At 35.7% G+C, this 22,621-nt stretch overlaps 1 protein-coding gene across 3 annotated transcripts in view; it reads right to left on the reverse strand.

The window, feature by feature from the left end:
• Nucleotides 1-22,621, reverse strand: part of rapgef5b (Rap guanine nucleotide exchange factor (GEF) 5b) — an 84,057-nt gene that overhangs the window by 21,856 nt on the left and 39,580 nt on the right. For all 3 annotated transcript variants that reach the window (XM_067402371.1, XM_067402367.1, XM_067402372.1), the window contains 3 exons: nucleotides 21,109-21,227; nucleotides 20,365-20,465; nucleotides 933-1,011 (listed from right to left, as the gene is read on the reverse strand). In XM_067402371.1, coding sequence (XP_067258472.1) covers nucleotides 933-1,011; nucleotides 20,365-20,465; nucleotides 21,109-21,227 — 299 coding nt within the window. The remainder of the gene's footprint in view (nucleotides 1-932; nucleotides 1,012-20,364; nucleotides 20,466-21,108; nucleotides 21,228-22,621) is intronic.

Raw genomic sequence — 22,621 nt, forward strand, 5'->3', positions numbered from 1 at the left:
GAAGAAGGATTCGGGTACTGAAATGGCCAACCTGCAGTCCAGATCTTTCACCCACATAAAGAGGAAGATGTGACAAAGAAGACCTAAGACAGTTGAGCAACTAGAAGCCTGTATTAGACAAGAATGGGACAACATTCCTATTCCTAAACTTGAGCAACTTGTCTCCTCAGTCCCCAGACGTTTGCAGCCACACAGTGGTAAGCATGGCCTTGTCCCAACTTTTTTGAGATGTATTGATGCCATGAAATTTAAAATCAACTTATTTTTCCCTTAAAATTATACATTTTCTCAGTTTAAACATTTGATATTTCATCTATGTTGTATTCTGAATAAAAATTTAAATTTGAAACTTCCACATCATTGCATTCTGTTTTTATTCACAATTTGTACAGTGTCTCAACTTTTTTGGAATCAGGTTTGTATTATACCGTATATGTTACATACTGTATATGCACATTTTTTAAAGAAATTGATATTTTTATTCAGCAAGGAAATTGATCAAAAGTAACAGTAAAGATGTTTATAATGTTACAAAAAGTCTGTTACGCATCAACTGTTTCCAAAATTGACCATATGAAATGTTTCTTGAGCAGCAAATCAGCATATTAGAATGATTTCTGAAGCATCATGTGACACTGAAGACTGGAGTAATGATGCTGAAAATTCAGCTTTGTCATCACAGCAATAAATTACTTTGTAAAATATATTCAGATAGAAAACGAATGTTAGCAAATGAAATCTTATTGTAAAGTGTTACCGAGACTACTTTCAAAAACCGAAAAAACCTTACCGACCACAAACTTTTGAATGGTAGTGTATATTGTATTGTAATAACCAAACTAAAAAAAAATATAGGCAGGCAGTTTTTGTAGCAGAAACAACATCAGCAATGACGTATATAAGAGCATGTGTGTATGTCATGAGAAGGATATTGACCAAGTAGTGCTTGGCACAGGTCGCTGTCGGACATGAACACAGGGTACGTCAGGAGGAAGTCATCAAGTAGACTCTCTGAAAATAAACAAGAACATGTAATACGCATTAGACATGTTAGTGAGAAAACAACTGAGAATCATTAAAAACTCTGGAGAAACAAATAATAATGAAGATTTTAAAGGAAAAGTTTACAAAAAAAGAGAAAATTGTGTCAACCTTATGCCATTTAATTTGTTTTAATTGTTTCTGTGGAACACAGAGGAGATATTTTGAAGAATGTTCATGCTGCTGTTTTTCCATACAGTGATGGTGGATGGGGACAAGGGACTGTCAAACCCCAAAAAGGACAAAAAAAAAGTGTCATAAAAGCATCATATAATTATTTTGTGTGACTTTAGTGCTATATTGTAGTGTTCTGTCAGTTTTTTTTTTTGTGAGAAACAGACCAAAATTGAATTCATTTAAAAACTTGCTGACATCTGTAGTCACCATTCACTGCATGGAACAAAGCAGCTTGAACATTCTGTCATCATTTTTTGTGTTCCATAGTGAAAAGAAATACGGTTTGTGAAAGACATGAAGATGAGACATTTCAATTTAACTCTGGTGCTGCTTGCGTGGCAGTCAAAAATGACCAATTATTTATTTTTATATTTTTATTTTAATGAAATGAATGTACAAGTTCAATGATGTTTTCTTATTTAATATTTTGTATTTTTAGGCCATTTTATGCTACTAAATTATATTTATGACACTTGGTAGATTATTGCTAAAAAAAAATAAAAAGTTTAAAAAGTGAAACTAACAAAAGTTATAGATGTTTAAGTTTATTAATGTGAAAAATGCACCAAAATGCTATTTTTAACTTCTAAAAAAGTTCTAAAAATCTAAAAAAAAAAAAAAAGAAGTTGTGCTCCAAATTTGAGGTTGATATCCCAAAAAATGAGCTTTCAGTAAGATTTTGTTTGGGCGCAGTACCAAACGTTTCCACTAGATGAACGTTTCTCCCTATTCATTTCCAATGCGGTCTCACATTCATTTCCATTTTTTTCAGGACCATTTAACCTTTTCAAATCATGTCCATGGTTTTTTGTGTGTGTGTTCACATAGTAAGTGCCAAAAACCTTTACCAAGTTTCCTATTATTCTGATGAAGTAAAAAATTCTTATAAAATATATATATATATATATAATAATAATAATAATAATAATACCTATATATATATATATATATATATATATATATATATATATATATATATATAATTTTCCTGTCAAAAATGACAGAACAGCACAAGAGGGTTAAAGCAGGTTATTCCTTAAAACCTGATCTTTTTACAACGCCAAGCACTGCAGCTACATAAAGCCAGTAAACGTTTAGACTCTGGTATAGCGTCATGAAAAATTCAGCACAGCTAAATCAAACCCAACAGGCAGTTTACATGTGCTCTTGTTTGTTTTCTTCTGTTCTCTCTCTTTCCTCCTGACCTCGTTTCTCCTGCATTATCACACTTTGCAATTGCACCACTTTAATTAGAGTTGTGTTTGCCTGGAAGCATGTTCATACATCATCTCGCTGTGAAAGTATTACTGAAGGAACAAGCACTCGGTGCGTGGTGACCTTGTGCACGACTGCTAATGTTTTTAATCCCACTGCACAGTGATGGCAGCCATCCTTATCTGCCATGCAGAACGACAGAACGTTTCCTGCGTACAGTAATGGGTCACATTTAAACTTATGCCACGTAACCTTTGTTAAAGAGATTCATTCTGGAAATGATGAAGAACCCCTTATCGTTCACCTCAGTGCAACCTGCAAACTCATAATTAAGTTTCAGTTATATCACCTAAAGGCAATGCTTCTTTATAGAAGAACAATTCATACAATATTATAAAGTATATCTAGAATCAGGGTACCCCCAGGATCCTCCAAATGAAATTCAAGGCTTTTTAAGACCTTTTCAATACCATTTTAAATGAAATTCAATGCCAACTTCGTACCCATTCTGACAGAAGTGTGAGGGGAAAATGTCAAATCCGTATAAATTTTGAACCCTAGAAAATAATTAATTCGGCATATATTTTTATACCTATACTATAAATATTTTATTTACCATAGGCCTACTAAATGTAAACAGCAGTGTCTCTCTCATTGTTACAGAGTGTAATATAATTGTATAGGCTAATACTATGATGTAATTGATGTAATACTACTAATGTAATTGATGTAATACTACTAATATAATACTATTAATTGCAATAGTCTGGTGCAACTTCTCACATCCAACAAGGTGCATGGAATAAAAAAAAAAAGAAGTAATTTAGGAACAAAACCAGCAACACTCATAGATGCCAGGGAGGGGTCAGAAATAAACAAAAAAACTGAAGATAACTGAAGAAATATATCAACTTTATTTTGCCAAAAAATGAAAATCTCTCATTGTTATTAGTTTTTAACATTTAGTGGAAGTAGGCTGTTTTCTTTTACTTCATGCTAGCTTAAATAAAATTAAAATCTTGCACTGAACAACACTGTACAGAACAAATACAACCCTTGAATATATTTGTACACTCTTCTGTTTCTTGACATGGTAGCATCGGACGCGTTTCGGTGATTTAAAACGACGCTCGTGACTTAAAGTCGAGTGCTTTTACTGTAATTTAGGCAAGCGCGCTCATAATAGAAGCGACGCGGTTGAGAGCGCGGCTCATGGTTGCATAGCAACGACAGACGCCACGGGAGCGAAAGAGCATTGGAAAGAAGGAGAATGCCGGCGTGGCCGCGTATGTGACGCGTACTAGAGAATAATAATTATAATAATAATAATAATAATTTAGCGGGCCGGATTATGTTTTATTTTTGAGATCAGTTGCGGGCCGTAAATGGCCCGCGGGCCGGCAGTTTGAGACCACTGGACTAGACTATCACAGAACGCTGACACAATCAGCTACCCAATGATGATTTTCATTCAATCCTAGCACAGATATTGACTCGTATTACTCGTATAATACTCGTACTCGGCAGAAGTGATTTATACGTACCGGATACTCGTTTCAGCCGAGTATCCGGCTCATCTGTAGTAATTTACCTCACCTGCCTAGTAACCATAGTAACGGGTGCGCGAGCTTTCGCGCTTACTGCTATGACGTGGAGCGCGAGGTGCACTCAACATTACGCTGCATGAATTTTTAATTAGCCTACACTAGTAACAGTTCATTTTGTTACGGTATGAACTTAATCCTAGGAAAAGTTTAAAAAAAAAGACCTTTGTAACGAAATCCAAGACTTTGTATACCAAATTCAAGGCTATTAAGGCCTTAATTTTAGATTATCAAATTTAAGACTTTTTCAATGCTTTTAAGACCCCGCGGGTACCCTGAGAATATTTTTTTAAACAGATCGAGGAAACATTTCACAAAAACATTCGTACATTTAGGTGTCAATGTCCAAATATTTTATGTTGTACATCACGCACAGTGCTGCTAGTTCAGCTCAAAAAAGAAGTCACTTTTTAGCATCACCACATGACCAGGGGACCAAGTCAAGAGCTTCCACAACTTTGACATGTGCCACAAACATATTACACGAGCAATCCATTTTGACTGAACTGCCTTGCTGTAGGGTACAGTGGTGATGCTTCATGGGTACTACAGAAACTTCCCTGGCTCCTGAGTCCTTACCACTACTCCACACTAACCCCACTATAATCTATAGCTAATAATAGAGAGACAAAAGAAAGAGACAAGAAGTGAACAAGAAGAGAAAGGGAGAAAAGGACATTAAATGGCCCTTAATATGCCTGACCTCTCTGCTGATCCCACTAAAACACACTATTACTCACATAATGACACCATTACTCTGATAAGGCCGTAATGACTGATATGCATTCACTGTTCATTCCACTTTAATTTGCTCTGCAGGAATATAAATTTCACCATTTGCTCTCACAGACATCAATCGATATTCTCATCTGATCTGCAGATCGACAGAATTTCTTGGTTTTTGGCTTGTGAGTAATTTAGATGCCTTCAACGTACATTCTGAACACCAAATGTAACAACGTTGAGCAATACCTAATGTTGTACCTCCCTTGTGCAAAGCACCAATACACGTTCTTTTGTGAAAAAAGTTTGATTAAAAAGGTAACTAATTAGATTACTGTGCTTATTACTCACTCAAAAAAGTATTGCATTACTTATTACTAAATATAAAATGGTTAGTTCCTGTCCTTGATTCTGATTGGTCAATAGCTGTGTTTTATTCACAATAAAACACGGCTATGACCGCTTCACCCAACAGTTCTGTGTATCACTACACAACACCCTTAGCAACTACTCTTAGCAACGTAAACTGTGTGTTCTCAATTGATATTGTTCATTGATATTCACTGTATTATGTAGAAGAGTATTGTGAGAAAAAAGATTGAGTGAGCGATTTTATTACCTGCATTCAGATTTAGCATTTTCCCTCAGGTCAGTCCTATGTTCATAATAAAACATCTGTTTAAATGTCTGATGTATTATCTTGTCCTTTTAACATTTAAGGGGTTTTCCCGTGACTGACGGCACTAATCAAAGCATTTGTCAGTTGCGTCTTGTTCCATGTTCACAACGATTCAGTATTTTCAATGTAAAAGTCTTCGCTTTTGACTGACACACTCGAAGAGTCTTTGCCGCCATCTAATGGCGTAATAATGTAACTTCTGTTGCTGTTTACAGTCAGGGACTATTTTTTCCGGCAGAAGGAAAGCTTTTTCTGTATCGTGAATAAGTCACGGCTAAAGTGGTTGCAACGCCCTTCAGCCGTGGCTTATTTGCAGTACAGCACAGCCTGTTGTACCTTATTGCTTACTTACTTTCTCAATCCCATATCAACCTCGAACAGTTGAACAATACAAGGATAGACATAAAATACTATGGAGGTCAATGGGGCCCATCAACTGTTTGGTTACAGACATTTTTCAAAATATCTTATTTTGTGTTCAACAGAAGAAAGAAATTCATACAGGTTTGGAACAACTTGAGGGTGAGTAATTGAAAGAATTTTCATTTTTGGGTGAACAATCGCTTAAATTCATGCTGGAAACGAAAACACTAACTTGAAGATTGTGATAGAAATATTTTATGTCAACATGAAATGTACAGAAAATGCAGACTAAGGATGCTCAGGTCAAAGACCAGTCATATGATTAGCTTAGATCATTACAAACCAATCACCAGAACAAATCACAGTGAAGAAGACATTGATTTTTACTCAACTGTAAGGTTTAAATGTGCATGTATCTTTCTATTCATTGAGACTTGAATACTTGGTTGTTGTGACCAGTGATCTCCCGGCCGTAAATAAAACTTCATTTCTACAAAGAGCAACTTGGAAGTCATGTCAGGTATATGCTGCGCAGCTGAGGAATAGAAGTACTAAAGATTCTACGCTCAAAAGACCACAGCAGAGACAGTGATAGTTTTGGAAGACTATAGAGTCGCCCTCGAGGTGAGGCTGTAATACTCTGAGTTAGTATTAATGATCCTCTGTCGGACTAGCGTACACCTGAGAAGGACGGTGAGAGCGTATAGATGCTAAAGACCTGTGTGCTCTTGTGTGATTGAGGTAGTGATAGTAGCTTCTTGATGGGACGCCGTCACCTTACTTTGGAAAGGGAATTACCTCAAAGTATTGGAAATGTATTAGAAGTATTCGAGAAAGGAAATACCTTGAGATACTGTAGTATTACTGAGTATTATATATATTATATTGACAACTGGAGGTTGTTTGAATTGTCAGTGGTGAAGTCAGATTTGTATTGAGAATTTCCATGACAAGATATAATCGTTATTGGAGAAAATGGCTTATAATGAGACAAAGAGGAAACATTACATTCACTGAACACATGCCTGAATGCAAAAATACAATAAACCAATCCATCCTCTTGGCTAGAGTATCAATAAACGAACTAGTAATGAAATAGATTAGATTTGTCCCTCAAACCATTATGAATTATTTATAAGCCTTTGAAAGATACACACATATTCTTTTGGTGTAAGTAAAATGAACTAATTAAGGCTCAATATCTTATGCAATTGTGCCTCTCAATCACAATATCGTTTAAAAGTTTGGAGTTGGTAAAAAAAAAATAAAAAATTTTTTAGTTTAAGGCTTCATCAAATACAGTAAAACCAGAAATATTGAGAAATATTATTACAATTTAAATGTAAGTTTTCTTTTTTAACATATTAAAATATTGTATTTCTGTGATGGCAAAGCTGAATTTTCAGCATAATTTCTCCAGATTTCAGCGTCACATGATCCTTCAGAAATCATTATAATAATTGCAGTGCAACAAACAAATCATATAAAATGATTTTGGGTAACACATTATTTTACAGTGTTACATATACAGTAGTTACTATAGTAATAACAGTAAATTATGCATAATTACATCATGCAACTAGCCCTAAACCAAACCACAGTCCTAGCCATAATTCTACAGTAAGTACATGTAGTTAATTATTATTACTCAGTACTTAAATGTAACACAGACACCTTAAAATAAAGTGTAACCTACACATCGTTAGTGACTTTGTGTGTTAATTCTAAGTAAATGGTAAATATAAATGTAGGTCTTAAGGATCCCTGAAACTGTAATTAAATAGAGCCAAACTTCATAAACAGACTAACAATTTCTCACAGTCAGATTTTAAGGCACTCTGATGTTTATTCCAATTACCACTAAATTAGACTTATGCAACCTAAAGCGAAGCAGGGGGGTTGGAGGGAGAAAGGGAGAGAATAATGAATGAGTTGAGTGTTTTCTGAAGCAGTGTATGGTGACAGAGGGATTCCTCCATAAGCTGTAAATCCAATTAGTGACACTCTTCCTGCGGGCTGCGGAGTGAGTGTGCTGCATTGGCACTGTTGTAAATTCTTCTTTAATTTCACACTTACTTCCTTGAGCTTTGTGCGTTCTGCTCTGCTGAACTGCTCGCATCATTATGGTAATCTGCAGCTAGCAGCTGTACACGCTGCTGCCAATAGTGCTTGCTTACTCACACACACACACACACAGAGAGACACTATGTCCGAATATGCAATGTGCTTTCCATCACAGTGACAGAATGAAAAACAGAGCATGTCACATGAATATGACGTCCAAAACACAGTATTCATGATACTGGATGACGTACTGCACGTGCTGAAATTCCGAGGCCGTTTTTATGGAAGTTTGTTTCCGCTTGTTGAATAAAGTCGTTATTTTTGTTTGTTTTTTGCGCACAAAAAGTCTAAATTTAAAAAAGCCTAAATTAAATCTGTTCATAAAAAGCGATCGATTCGCTTTAGAAAATTTGGAATAAACCACTCAATTCATTTAGATTATTTTTACAATCTTTTTATTAACTTTTTGAAGCATCAAAATTTAAATTGCAGAAGCTGTCTATGTAGGGACAGAAACCTCTTAGATTTCATCAAAAAGATCTTAATTTGTGTTCCGAAGATGAACGAAAGTCTTACAGGTTTGGAACTACATGAGGGTGAGTAATTCATGACAGATATTTCATTTTTTGGGTGAACTAATCCTTTAAGCTGTCAAATTAAAAACATGGAAAAATAAAAAAATAACTGACAACTGTGACCCTGGCAGCTTTTTCTAAGTGTTACTTTGCAGTAAATTGGTTTCACAGTTGTTATGTTTCAAAGAACACAAAAAATAATGCCAACATGGTGAATAGTATTTCTGTGTACTGTACTTTTACTACACCTGCAAACCTGCAGTATGTTCTCTAACAGTCAAGGGTTTTGTTTTTCAGTACATACTATGAAAGAACAGGAATTCAGATGCAGTCAGAAATTATAAACAGCTCAAAATGACACCCTGAAACTTTGGCAATCCAAAGCTGCACTCTCACTAAACACATTCTCTACAGACTCACGCAGTGTTACACAGCAAACGTGTGGAGAGAGCTTGATCAGTTCAACTGTAATCACTGAAACTGTCTACACTGCAAGTGTGCATCTTTATGTTGTGCTGTGCCTCTCAAAACGGTGCTAAACAAAATCTAATCATCCAATCAGCAGCTACACGCAACACACACACACACACACACACACACACACACACACACACACACACACACAAACACAAACACAAACACAAACACCCACTCACTAATTTGCAGAGAGACTTTCACAAGAACTCTCATTATTCTGCAGCAGCAGATAAACCTGACTCCCTCTTCACTTTTTCAGTTCTTCACTTCCCCAGCTACAACCAAAACAGGATGATGCATTTTTCATTATCTGAAAAATGAAGGACTTTACTGCAGCTCAACGTTCCACTTTTCCTGGAAAATACTACTGCTCTGTGGTGAGAAAGTGTGAGACCAGCAAAAGATTAGACATACTTGACTTCCCTAAATAAAAAAACTACATTTTCAATCCATGCTAATTGTGCTTGTAGCAAACTATTCAACTGACCATGACTAAGAGTGTAGACTGAATCTAGAATCAGATTTCTGTAAGATATAAAGACTGGGATAAGTCACAGTTGACTCTCAAAAAACCCTGTGAAGAACATATCCGGGCCATATTTCACCCCCCCAAAAAAAAAAAAAAATGATGAATAAAATTTTGCTTAAATAAAATGAACCCTATTTTATAACCTTTAAGATTTTTGCTTTTTGACACCATTTTTATGATTATACAGCATATTTCCCCTACCAAATTCTCATTATTGTAACACACAAATAAATCTCTTTCTTGTTACAATAACACAAAATAACGTGAGAAATCATGTGAGAATAATGTCCTTCACATTACCGTAACATAGAAAAATGTCATTGCCATTACTGTAACAGGACATAAATCTCATCCTCATTTGAGAAAATGCATCTCATTCTCATTACCGTAACAAAATAAATCTCTTTCTCTTTACCGTACCATGAAGTGCATCTTATTCTCATTACATGAAATACATCTCATTGTCATTACCGTAAGGTGAAATAAATCTCATTCTCATTACCGTAACATGAAATACATCTCATTCTCATAACCGTAACGTGAAATAAATCTCATTCTCATTACCGTAACATGAACTACAGCTCATTCTCATTACCATAACGTGAAATAAATCTCATTCTCATTACATAACACAAAATAAATATCATTCTCATTACCGTAACACAAAATAAATCTCATTCTCTTTACCGTAACGTGAAGTGCATCTTATTCTCATTACCGTAACATGAAATACATCTCATTCTCATAACCATCACAAGAAATACATCTCATTCACATTACCGCAATGTGAAATAAATCTCATTCTCATTACCGTAACGTGAAATGCATCTCATTCTCATTACCGTAACGTGAAATGGATCTCATTCTCATTACCATCACATGAAATACATCTCATTCTCATTACCGTAACACAAAATAAATCTCATTCTCATTACCGTAACGTGAAATGGATCTCATTCTCATTACCATAACATGAAATGCATCTCATTCTCATTACCGTAACGTGAAATAAATCTCATTCTCATTACCATCACATGAAATACAACTCATTCTCATTAACAGTGGTCTCAAACTGCCGGCCCGCGGGCCATTTACGGCCCGCCCTCCCTCTCTACCCGGCCCGCAACTGATCTCAAAAATAAAACATAATCCGGCCCGCTAAATTATTATTATTTTTCTCTCCAGTTGCTACCTGTCTGATATGCAAAGAAAAAGTCGCCGTTCTATGGGGGCATCCACATATCGCGTCACATAAGCGACCGCGCCACATTTTCCTCCTTTCCAATACGCTTTTGCTCCAGTGGCGTCTGTCGTAGCTATGCAACCATGTCGCTTCTATTATGAGCGCGCTTGCCTAAATTACAGTAAAAGCTCTTGACTTCAAGTCATGAGCGTCGATTTAAACCACCGAAACGCGTCTGATGCAGCCATTAAATGTTACCGATGTTCAAACGGCATCTTGGACAAATGCGCTGCCAGGTGTCTCAAGTAACAGAAGAGTGTACAAATGTATTCAGGGATTGTATTTGTTCAGTACAGTGTTGGTCAGTGCAAAATTTTAATGTTATTTAAGCTAACATAAAGTAAGGGAAAATACTTCCACTAAATATTAAAAACTAATAATGTATGTAACAATGAGAGATTTTTATTTTTTGGCAAAATAAAGGTGATATATAGCTGCAGTTTTTGTTTATTTCTGACCCCTCCACACCACAAGTGTTGATGGTTTTGATCCTAAATTACTATATTTTTTTTTATTCCATGCACCTTGTTGGATGTGAGAAGTTGCACCAGACTATTGCAATTAATAGTATATTAGGCCTAGTAGTATTATATTAGTAATAGTATTATATAATTATATTACACTCTGTAACAATGAGAGAGACACTGCTGTTTACATTTAGAATGGTAAATAGAATATTTAGAGTATAGGTATAAATATATTTTAGTAGGCAAATTTGATGTAAATGAGAAATAATGCAAAGGAAAGTAAATTTTCTGAAATGTTGCGCTTTCTTGCGCTTGAATGTTATGGCCCTCCTATGAGGTGTCAATCACAGAAACGGCCCCCAGCCAATTTGAGTTTGAGACCCCTGCTCATTAACATAACACAAAATAAATCTTATTCTCATTACTGTAAAAAGAAATACATCCCATTCTTATTACCATAACACAAAAAATCTCAATCTCGTTACCGTAACATGAAATACATCTCATTCTCATTACCGTAAAACAAAATAAATCTCATTCTCATTACACACAAAAAATAGGGATATATTTATAACATTGTTGTATTTATAATTATTCAAATGTTTACTGGTTTGAATCAAAATTATATAAATAATTTTAATTGCTATAAAAATCATCACAATGGTTCTAAAAAAATCTAAAAATATTTATTGCTACATTCCAGAATATATTGATGAATTTCATCCCAAATGCATTTAAGCAGATCGTTCCTGAGAATCATTTACAATCATTATGAATACTGAGACATCCTGGAATACTGGAAAAATGTTTTTGAAAACCTTGGCTAAACTGCAGAAACAATGTTTTGCTTTTCCTCTCACAGTGGAAAAAGTAGGTCTAACTATATTCTCGGTGTCTCTTAAATCTTCCAAGCTCTTTCAAGCTCTTCCACCCACACTGCAGGAACGATCAGACAGAGTGTGTCAGCTTGACTTGAAAACATGATGTGAAAAAGCTGAGCGTTAATGACCACCTCAATGACAGCGGCAAACCCTGGAGGTCAACTGAGCTGCTGTCTGATGCTTTGATGGACAGCTGAGGGATACCACAGTTCATGGCTTGCGAACACAGGCCCGGTCAGCTGCTTATGATATTGACAGATGCATACAAGAAACCCGAGCTTCCAGAAAAAGGAAAATGAGACTGTTACAGTTAACGAGAGGGTGTGACAGATGATTGACTTTAAACAACTTCATCTCATTAAGTGTCTGCACCAAATTTATCAGCATTCTTGAAAAGCACACATACAGAATCACTCTCCTTGTTTTGTTTTTGATGATTTTACTCAAATTATTCCCGTTTTGCATAAATCATGGATAATGAGAGCTCTGACAGCTTCAGGCCCATTATGCTCATGGTTCGTGTGGGAGTGTTCAGTAATTTTAGTGTGTGCCAAGTTATCATCATCAAATGAAGCCATTCCCACAAGCCTTTTCGTTAACCATGTGGACAGGGTTTGATTATTGCTCATTGAGCAGAGCTAGCCAATTACCCCGAAAAGGCCTTGAACACAGATCCGACCAGAGCGCTGTCCAGGTGATTGACTTCATTTAAGGCAGAAATAGAAGACATTGGATCAGGGGAGCAAAACCAATTCACATGTCTTACAGAAACAAATGGTCTCATTCTTTATCATATTTGTTCAATATCGCCTGAGGTTTGGATTGTTAAAGGGTTAGTTCACCCAAAAATGAAAATAATGTCATTTATTACTCACCCTCATGTCGTTCCACACCCGTAAGACCTTCGTTCATCTTCAGAACACAAATAAAGATATTTTTGCTGAAATCCAATGGCTCAGTGAGGCCTCAATAGCCAGCAATGACATTTCCTAAATAGTACTAAAAACATATTTAAATCAGTTCATGTGAGTACACTGGTTCCACCTTAATATTATAAAGCGACAAGAATATTTTTGGTGCGGCAAAAAAACAAAATAATGACTTATATAGTGATGGCCGAGTTCAAAACACTGCTTCAGGAAGCTTCGGAGCGTTATGAATCTTTTGTGTTGAATCACGATTCGGATCGCGTGTCAAACCACTAAACTGCTGAAATCACGTGACTTTGGTGCTCCGAAACGCTGATTTGACACACTGATTCATTATGCTCTGAAGCTTCCTGAAGCAGTGTTTTGAAATCGGCCATCACTATGTGAGTCATTATTTCAGTTTTTTTTTTTGGCGCACCAAAATTTTCTCATCGCTTTATAATATTAATATTGAACCACTGTACTCACATGAACTGATTTAAATGTGTTTTTAGTACCTTTATGGATCTTTATAGAGGAAATGTCATTGCTCCCTATGAAGGCCTCACGGAGCCATCGGATTTCAACTAAAATCTCTCAAATTTGCGTTCCAAAGATGAATGAAGGTCTTACGGGTGTGGAACAGCATTAAGGTGAGTAATAAATTACAGGATTTTCATTTTTGGGTGAACTAACCCTTTAAAGAACACTGGATAATACATGTTACTTCAAGATCAGTTACCAAAATGATCTAAATGTTTATGCTTTTGAATGCAAAGTAAATTACAAATTATATTATCACCACAACAATTTGAGGGATAAGTTGAAATAAAATATGAATGTAGACTATACTGTAAAAATGAGTGTAATTTTAACTGTAAAATATTGTAAAAACTGTTAATAGGTTAACAATAAGTTCCCATACTGTATACAGGAAAAAACTGTAAAAGATCTAACCGGACAAATTTACAGTAAAATACTGTTAAATGTACAGTTTTTAGAAGTAAAACAGAACAAATCAAATTATAATTTAAAAGTGAAAAGCTATAAACTGACATACCCAGTAGTGTCGTGTGTTACAGTGCGTGAATGACTAGTATAATAGTATAAAAGCTACTTGTGATGAACTTCTCTTTTACCACCTGCATTATTAGGGTTGTTGTCAGTATTATGTTAAAGTTACAAAGTAGATTTTAATAACAGTGTGTAGCATTAAGTAGCAAATGTTCTAGTTGGTAAATTACAGTTTTATACTGTACACTTTAAAGGTTGTTCTGTAAATATGTTTACATTTTTACTGTATTTTTGTTTTTGTTATTTACAAAATGATGCTTTTTTTACAGTTTATTATTTAAAAATTTGTGGTTGGTGAGATTTTTTAATGTTTTTGAAAGTATCTTATGCTCACTAAGGCTGCATTTATTACAAGTAAACAGTAATATTGTGAAAAAAAACTTTTCTATTTTAACATTTTAGAATGTAATTTATTCTTGTAATGGCAAAGTTTAATTTTCTGCATCATTACTTCAGTCTTTAGTGTCACATGATCCTTCATGATCATTCTAATATGCTAATTTGGTGCTCAAGAAATATTTCTTCTTATTATTAATGTTGAAAACAATTGTGCTGCTTAATATTTTTTTTAAGTTTTTTTAAGGATGTTTTGATGAATAGAAAGGAACAGCATTTCTTTGAAATACTCTTTTTTTAAAATGATATGTCTTTACTATCATTTCTGATCAATTTAATGTGTCCAAGCTTCTTTCCTTTGAATGGTAGGTTTTTTTTTTTTGGTTTTTTTTTAAGAATTTCTTTACATTTCGTACATCTCCGTTTTGCTTTAATAACCGTTTTATGTCCCATTTTTAGATTTAAATTCAACATTTCTGTTTGTTTCAGGTTTTATTCTAGATTTTTGAAATGGTGGTCTTAGACTTTCGGACAACACTGAATGCTGTGAGCTTCTGTTTAGCACTGTATGAACATTATAACCATTTTTACCTGCAGCTCATATAGGATTGTTTATCAGTGCGATACACCAAATCAATGTTCTGTAAATTTTGTATTAAATGCAGAGCACTGAAAATTGAAAAAGACATGTTCATTACTGGAGAAAATGCCTGGTATTGGACACAGAGGAAACATTACATTCATCAAACACATGCTACAGTCCAAATATAAAATAACCCAATATACCCTCTTGGCTTGAGGATCAATAAACATTAATCGCCAAAATAATCAAAGCCAAAATGGCAATGAAATTGATTAGATTCCTTCCTCATCTCATTTGTTTTTTTATTTGCTATCAGCAGGAAGCCTCATGCAAACACACACAGACTGAATGCTGAAATAACATGACATCAGAAAAAACAAAACAAAAAAAAAAACACTATTCTGAATGAATCCCTGTTACAAAATTGTAACATTTCTTGCATGTTTGACCCTAAAATAATTTTTTAATCAACAAAAGCATTGAACCCCAGGCAAACACATATAAGTACCAAACCACTACTACTTTCTTTCATTGCACATCATCTTGTTTCTGTATATGTATTAGCATTAAGAATGCCAAGAGCTCCAGCTCTGTAGGGAGATACAGTTGGCTGGATACCTTTCATTTGGAAAAACAATAAAACAACCTCTGCTCTCCATAAGCGAATCAATACTTTTACTGCACGCTTCCCTTTGGCTTCATGCGTTAAACAACAAACATTTAAATCCCTTTGTGTGCAGAAGCTGCCTGTCCTGCAGGATGTAAACACGGAATTCATACGGGATCAGCTGATGGATACTTCAGAAGCCGTATGAAATCAATACTAAGCCCTATCAAACTCCCTACACATGTGAGGGTCTGCAAGCATGACAATCCCAAATAATACACCGGCAAGCTTCATGTCCCCTGAGACCTGTCCTCTGGGAATCTCTGCCTCCTTCTGGCTGTCTGATTCTTTCTTTGTCTCTCTCTGTTCACAAGAACACACAATTTATACCAATGCACAGACATCTTCACATAGACAGACACATGCAATGCCTTAGTTAAACTATATATGGATCACCGGGCAGTCTGAGCTAATGCAGTTATGGAAGCATTTCAAAAATTGGTGTAAAAAAAAAAAAAAAAATCTCATTTACTATCTGTCATACCATTTAAACCATAATAGATTTTGAGTGTGGACAAAACCCTCCCAGTAGAGTAGAGCTTACCATGCAGTAAGGAGTGAAGTCACTTCATCTGACAGTTCATAGATCTTGGTGACCTTTTCTCTCACCAATATATCACTGTTTACCCTGTCAACACCTACAATTTTTATTTTCTCATTTTTTTATAATAGAACAGTGATGATAAGAGTTGTACTTCATCAGCACAAAGCTTTTAAAAGAACAGCCCAACCAAATTTATATCATCATTTACATCTTTAGGAATCTGTATGGCTTTCTTTGTTCAATGGAACACAAAAGGAGACGTTTAGCAGAACGTTTAAGCTGCTCTTTTACATACAGTGAAAGTGAATGGTTGTCAAGCAAGAATTTCAAGTAAAGACTTTCAGTTAATAACAACTTCTGACTTTTTCAGAAGACTTAGATATATAGCGCAAAAGTCATATTGACTATGGCTGCACGGTATATCGTTTTAGCATCGAAAACGTGATGTGCGCATTCGTGATAGTCACATCGCAGGATTTACAATGTCAAGTATAGGGATCGTTAATCCATATAGACCATACACCATGGTTCAAAACGCATGTGATTCTCGGATTAATTGCAAAGTTTGACTAATCATACAATGAAGGGTTATCATTTGAACGTGTTTTAGGTCCTGTCACTTTAAACATTCAACCAATTGAGTGCATGAAGACGCGAAAGAGAACGCAATTCTGAACGTGTGGCTGTTTTTTGTGCACACACACACACATACACACAGATGAACGTGAACAGAGTGCCATTCTCTTCCATGTCTATATGTAACAAACACATACATGTAAAAAAAAAAAAAACTGCACGTAAAACATCGCTCATAAACACAGTTGCTTATGGCTTAGGGGAACTGAGAAAGAAAACCAGATGTGTAACAGTATTTTGGATATGCGCATTCGGTCTTAAAGTGACAGCTGCCTAATATTCCTGCTGCTTTCTGCGTCATGAATGTTAATCAAACAAAAGACAAACAGGAAAAATCACTTTTGTAGTTTTGACCCTTGAATGCATACCTCGGGTCTTTAGTGACCCAGGACGTCATTCACTACCCTCCTCCTCATTCATTTTTTAAAGTTAGACATCAACCTTCTTGGTATTCCATAATCAATTCATTATAAAGAATATAACATGAAAAAAAAATCATAAAATTATAAAAGAATGCCTATTTTTGTATTCATTTTTTGTAAAAATTGAACAGGGTCGCAAACAACCCGAGGTGTGTATGAGTGTACGTATATTTTTTTTTATGCACAACAATAATTGAATCTTAGATGACAGAATAAGTGCAATTCACCTTTATTCCACAAGGTGGCAATGTCTGATACACAAGGCTGAAGTGACGACTCATTTAGACAGAAAACGAAATAATAAGAGAAACATGAAATGGATCAGCGATTTACTGCAGAGCAAGTAAAACTGAGTCCTTTCAAGCTCCAAAAGGTAACAAAATACGATTTATTTTATTCTTCTGTAATTGTTACTCTAATATCAGAGGAGTTTTATATTATTGCGACAGGTAGAGATCCTTCCTTGTTAGATATAGATCCGGTTCGATAAAGACCCAAATATGTAAGAATGATTGGCGAAACAGTCATGCATTTAAGGGTTAACGTGGATTAATTATATTTAATTTATACAGTGAAGACTATGCAGTGTTATTTTACATTTGATTATTCAATTTCTGAATAGACTTACCTGAAAAATATAAAGCACTATTCATTTCATTTGTGTCTTTGTTGTATTATATTTATCTATACTTGTAGTTTGTTCATTATTTTCTATGCATATTTACTCACCTACAAAATCACCCCAATCATGCTAGAATGATTAATTCTTTCCAAATAGAGCTATTCAAGTCCTCTGGTGATTTTTTTGTTTTGTTTTTCATGTCGCAATATATAAAATCGCAGAAAAACTAAATTCTGCAATGTCAGTTTTTTCCCAATATTGTGCAGACCTAATATTGACTACTTTTATGGTGCATTTATATTGTTCTTGGAGCTTGAAATCTCCAGTCCCCTCCACTTGCATTATATGAAAAAGAGAGTATGGAATGCCAAGCACTTCCTTTTGTGTTCCACAGACCAAAATCAGCCATACAGGTTTAGAACAACCTGAGCATGAGTAAATTAAAACTTTCAGAACAAAAAAAAATAAAAATCTAAACCAAATTTTCATTTTTGGGTGAACTGTCTCTTTAAACCTAATTACACTCCACATGTACTCTTTTTGTTAATTAATAAGAGTATAAGTGGTGTGCTTGTCCAACTGGCATCTTTTCCTTTGATCAGCAATGGAAGAGGGTTCTGGAATTGCACTGAAAGCAGACTGAAGAACTGCAGCAGTGCAGGATTTAAACAGACAGACTCTGTGCGCACAACAGAGAAGTGAGCTGAACTATAGCGATTAGCTATCAATGTCTTTAATGAGGTTAGAACTCACTCCGCTGGACTGGCTCGCCATGCAGAGGGAGGGGGAACAGCCACCGCAGAGTCAGGCTTTTTCTAATGGGAAAGAACACTTACTCATTCCTCTAATGTAGTCTGAGAGACGGAACAGTCTGATACGTAATTCTTCAGCAATTCAACGCAGAGTGTATTCATACAACTTAAAATGGACTGAAAATGAATTTGTTTCTTTGTCCAGCTTCAAATCATATCTGCGATTTACAAGCATCACAAATCCCAGTTTCACTCCAGATTTGACCCGGACCTAATGGCTTTAGGGCTACAGAGATGTTCTGTTCCCTATGGAGAATCTAAATCAATACTTTTTACTACAAAAATTCCTGCTGGAAAACCAAGAATCCCTTAAGCCTGGCAGGCAGAATTTCTATATCCTCTCTTTGTATGTCTGCAAAAATGATCCATGTATTAGTGGTTTTACCTCATATGACTACGCTATAATCATTCAAGCATTTAACATATTTATATGATACATTTAATAAGTGAAACTACCCCACAATCTGCCTTTCTCCTTTTTAACTGTTGCCAGCTAAACATGGTGTGCAGCATGCCATCCATGACGAGAGGCCATTGAAGCCAGCAGGAGATAATAACTCAGTACCAGCAGGATAGAATATAGTCAGGCAGTCAGCTAAAGGTAGAGCACCACTATCACTTCATTTACCTTATAACACAAAAACAGAAGCAGAAAACTGTTACTGCTGTTTGAAGTACATGCCACAACATTTTTGGAACTGCAGGTGACAATGTTAATAGATGTTTATGCACAGTTGATTAAAAAAAAAAAAAATTCTTTATAAAGTATATTCTTTATTTTTAGAAGGCTTTTCAGACTTGCAGCTGGTTTTGAATAGTCCAGGTTTTAGTATTTCCTAAAATATGATCATTTATTCGCTTAAAGTGATAGTTCACCCAAACATGAAACTTCCAAACCTGTATGACTTTCTTTCTTTTGTGGAACACAAAAGAAGATATTATGAAGAATGTTTCAACTGTTTTTGTCCATTTAATGAATGTCAAATTGACTAATTGTATGGACAAAAAAACAAAAAAGCAAAATACAATTTTCAAAATATATTTTTTTGTGTGTGTGTTCCATAGCAGAATGGATGGTTTGGACCAACACAAGTTTTTTTTTTTTTCCCTCAAAATTGGGTGAACTCTCCCTTTAAGATATGGGATGATCATGTTTATGATGATCAAATTTCAGACCAGTGTTATTAAACTATTATTTAAAACTACTATAATAGCATTTATTTATATTTTGAATAAATTTTTATCTTTAGATTTTCAGTTTTCGATTTAATTTCAGGTTTATTCATTTGTTATGCACATTCATCTTTTTTTTTTTTTTTTTTTTTACATTTATTTAAATTTAGCTTTATTTTATTTTAATTTTAGTTTTAATAATGTTGCCAAGGCAATATTTCTTCTTTTTTTTACTCTAAATTGTTCAATATTTATATTTTCTCTCAGCTTTTTTCAATTAAGAATTTTTGTAATAGTTTATTTTAATACTTTTAAAACCAACCCTGTTTCATACTTCTATAGTGAACAAAAAAAAACAAAAATCACTCATACTAAGTTATAAGTTATATGATACATGAAAGACAAATCAAGCCTGCAGATCACCATATAATCAAAAAAACAAAACAAAAATAAACACCTGTTAGATTTTGCCCCAAATCAGTTGAGAAAGTCTGCAGAATACATCTGACCGTATATGGGTCACGACTGAGGTGAAAGGTGACGGCTCACCTGTCTCTCTGCTCTGGGGGATCTTTTGCTCCTCGTCCAGCCTCAGGTGGCCCAGCAGATGCTCCAAAACCTTTTCAGGGGTGGCAGGCACAGCAGCGTACCTGTGGGAGACAGAAGAGTCACTGGAGTCTTCCTCTTCGATGGAGGACAGGGAGCGACTGCTGCACCAGCCTTCCTCCTCGCCCTCTTCCTCAGTGCCCTCCTCATCAATGTAACGGAAATACGGCACGTCAAATGTGGGCACGGTAGCTCGGTCTGTGCTGCTGGTATCGGAGGACTCGTCCTCATCCGCATCTTCCTCCTGTTCCACCAGAGCGGCCGGCATCAACCTGTCGTCCAGGCGCGGGTCCGGGGCCACTGCACGCCTGCTGCCCATGTCGACATCGGCGCCGACTTACCACATTGACCTGGAGGAATTGAGGAGTCAACAGCCTGACGCCCCACTCTCTGTGCTCTGGAGCTTCTGGTTTAAGATCCCTCAGAAGCCAAACGGCTCCACAGGAAAGAGCGCACGCCAATGCAGCACATCCTCGGACGAGTGTGTGTGTATGATTAAGCGTGTTAGAGAATGACTTCAGGGAGATGAGAGATAAAAATAAAGTGACAGAGGCAGGGCTGGACAGATTACATTCAAGACGGAATGACAAGAGTGAGAAATGAGAGACGAGAGAGAGAGAGAGAGAAAGAGAGAGTGCGCACTCTCAAGCTCCGCTCGCATGTGAGAGCGGGCGTGTGGCTGCTTACCTCCCGGTCCAGGAGCAGGAGGAGGAGGAGGGAGCTCTCGGTGACGTCGTCCTCTGAGGCAGCAGGACCTCGTGGCTCCGCTCTCTCTCACACACACGGACTGCTGCGTCACTGGGGGGCTGTGGGGGGAGGGGTTACATTATCACCAAGGAGATTCCCTGTCTTCCCGTCCCTGTCTGTCTCCCTCCCCTGATTTCCATCACAATAAAGTTTTAAATTAAACATCCCACATCAAATGGCGCCGTTCAATGGGTTGGTTTTATCGTGACCCAACACAATGCTACTGTAACGCTGCTCAGCGCAAGGCTGCATTTATATTTTAATCATTTGCTCGTTAGAAAGGTGAATTAATTCAACTAATTTAGTTATTTGATATTGCGTAATCATGAATTACAATCAGACTATGCTGATATAGTATGTGTGCTGAGCTGGTTTGTCGGCAGAATATATATTTATACAGTACGTACATGTATGTATAATGAAAACATCTGAACACAGGGATAGTCCACGTAAAAAAAAAAAATGAAAATCATGTCATCATTCACTCATCCTCAATCTTTCTTTCTTCTGTGGAACACAAAAGAAGATATTTTGAAGAATGTTGGTAACCAAATAGTTTCTTTGTGTCCAGCGGAAGAAAGAAATGCATACGTGTTTGAAATAAAATTAGCATTTTAATTTTGGTGAGACCTATACCTTTAAGTCAAACTTAAAAATATATGAATATCATTGCATTAGAAAAAAAAAATATATAAAACAAAGCATCATGCATTTTAAAGAAAGGTGGCACAAACACATTTTCAAGCAAAACATTTGACAAAAAAGGTTTTTAGTTTAAAATTAATTTTAAAAACATATTACAAATAAAGATATACTATTAAAAATTAAGATTTGAAAAAAAAAAAAGTCCAAATTGCTTAAAAAACTGCAGGGTCCAACTGTGACCTGCACTAATTTGTCTATAAGTAAAAAATAATAATAATCCCATTGTCAATGACAAATAAATAAATAAAATAGAAAATTCTGTTTTTCAACTTTTATGAAACACTATTTATTAGGGCTGGGAAAATACATCAATTCACGATACAAAGAATCTGGAGCGATTCTGATATTTTCCAATATATCGCGATTCTCTCTCGAATTGATTCTGAGCTTAGATTTTAACAGCAAATGGCACTGCGTGCTTTAGAAACAGCCATACTCTGCTTGCTTCCAGTTTCTTTACACACACCACTTAAACCTAAAATAATCATTCATAAAGTTTGAAAAGGTTGAAGTGAATTAGTTTCCGGCGTTTTTGGCAGGGTTCCCTGGTAAAATTTGCATTCCAGGGGCTAAATATCATGTTATTTGAGGTTGCTTCAACCCTCGGACATGAATAATACTGTTGCCGTTGGTAGTTTAAGTAGCCCAATTTCGTGGGAAAACCGCATATTTGGCAACACTGATCAACCGAATGCACGTTGTCCAGTGCTCTTCTTCGTGAGCATTTGAGTGTGTGGTTACAAACTAG

Source organism: Chanodichthys erythropterus, chromosome 2, assembly GCF_024489055.1.
Source record: "Chanodichthys erythropterus isolate Z2021 chromosome 2, ASM2448905v1, whole genome shotgun sequence".
Lineage (NCBI taxonomy): Eukaryota > Metazoa > Chordata > Actinopteri > Cypriniformes > Xenocyprididae > Chanodichthys > Chanodichthys erythropterus.